The sequence below is a fragment of the Myotis brandtii genome, unplaced genomic scaffold, assembly GCF_000412655.1.
Source record: "Myotis brandtii unplaced genomic scaffold, ASM41265v1 scaffold1418, whole genome shotgun sequence".
NCBI classification, from domain to species: Eukaryota; Metazoa; Chordata; class Mammalia; order Chiroptera; family Vespertilionidae; genus Myotis; species Myotis brandtii.
Window position 1 is genome coordinate 40146 of NW_005355071.1, and position 1387 is coordinate 41532.

The 1387-nt window shown below is 41.1% G+C and overlaps 1 protein-coding gene across 1 annotated transcript in view; it reads left to right on the forward strand.

The window, feature by feature from the left end:
- Window positions 1-582: 582 nt before the first annotated feature.
- Window positions 583-1387, forward strand: part of LOC102259766 (GATA zinc finger domain-containing protein 1) — a 5209-nt gene continuing 4404 nt past the window's right edge. Inside the window, exon 1 of the mRNA XM_014535285.1 lies at window positions 583-615. Within this exon, the coding sequence (XP_014390771.1) occupies window positions 583-615 (33 nt within the window). The remainder of the gene's footprint in view (window positions 616-1387) is intronic.

A 1387-nucleotide genomic window follows, 5' to 3' on the forward strand; every position in this document is an offset into this window, starting at 1 on the left:
GATGTGAAACTAAATGATTCCATTTTTAAAAACTCTCACCTGAGGATATTTTTTGCATTGCTTTTCAGAGAGAGTGTGAGGGAGAGAAGGGGTGGGGGAGAGAGAGAGAGAGAGAGAGAGAGAGAGAGAGAGAGAGAGAGAAACATCGATGTGAGAGAGACATAAATTCATTGCCGGGGATTGAACCTGCAACTCACGTATGTGTCCTTGACTGGGAATCAAACCTGTGATTTCACTGAGAAACACTAGGGCTAACCTAAATGATTCTTAAAGTCCTCTCTGGTTCTGCAGACCATGCCCAGACTGTCTTTCTCCTCTCAGGAGTATAGTCTCCTTGTTACAACTTTGGACTATATTACCTTGAAGGTCTCTTCCAGTTCTTCCATTTGTTATCTGAGATGAGGAAACACTCCTAGCCCACCTGCCGCCTCCTCCAGATCCCCACATTAGGCACCACACTGGATAACCTACCCTTGAAGCTGAGGGAGTATTCAATAATAATGGGGTGCATATGTATCCAGACAAAGAAGGGAGGAAGAATTATGGCATGGTGGGAACAATGCAGAATTGAAATGCAGACAGATGGATTCAGATTCCAGCTCCACCACCTCCCAGGTAATTTAAAGCAAGTCACATAACCTTTTTGAGCCTTACTTTACTTATTGTTAAAACATGGATATCTTCTTGTGGGATGTTGTAAAGATCAACTGAAAGAATATATGTGAAAGGACTTAAGACAGTGTTCATTATTCTACGAATATCACATATGGTCAAGTCTGATGATATAAGGTCCACTGGTATAAGGTCCATTCTGATTGGTCAGAGCTTGTGCCACAGCAGTTGTGAAATATTTTGAGTATCACTCCTTGGTGTTGATTATTGTCATTATCCAGAGTTTCTAGAAGGCCAGTACTCTCAGAAAAACACACACACTGGAAGGCTTTCCTTCCTAAGCCTCAGCCAATCCTTGTTTCTTTCCAAGGCAGCTTGTTCAAATACAGGTAAAGAGCAATTTCTGGGCCTGTGTGCTTCTTTGGGTTCTGCTATTATCAGGTGGTTCCTAACAGAGCTAGGTTGGAGCATAACAAACCATGGCTATAGGTGAAGAACACATTGAACAGACAAGTTGAAAAGACATCTAAGGTTGCTGAATGTAAGTTATGGAATGGTTTTCTATAGAGGTCTTGGTAAAAGGGTGTCCCAAAATTCACGCAAGATTTGAATTTTACGCCATTTGTGCCATAAAGTGTTTCCAATGGAAAAAAAAAGATAGCGTGACAGCTGACAGTTCAGGGTTATTAAAAATGGAGGGCTACACAAAAGAACAACACGTTTTCATTGTTGAGCAATATTTTAAAAATAATGAAGGTTTGGCAGCTACAGTTCA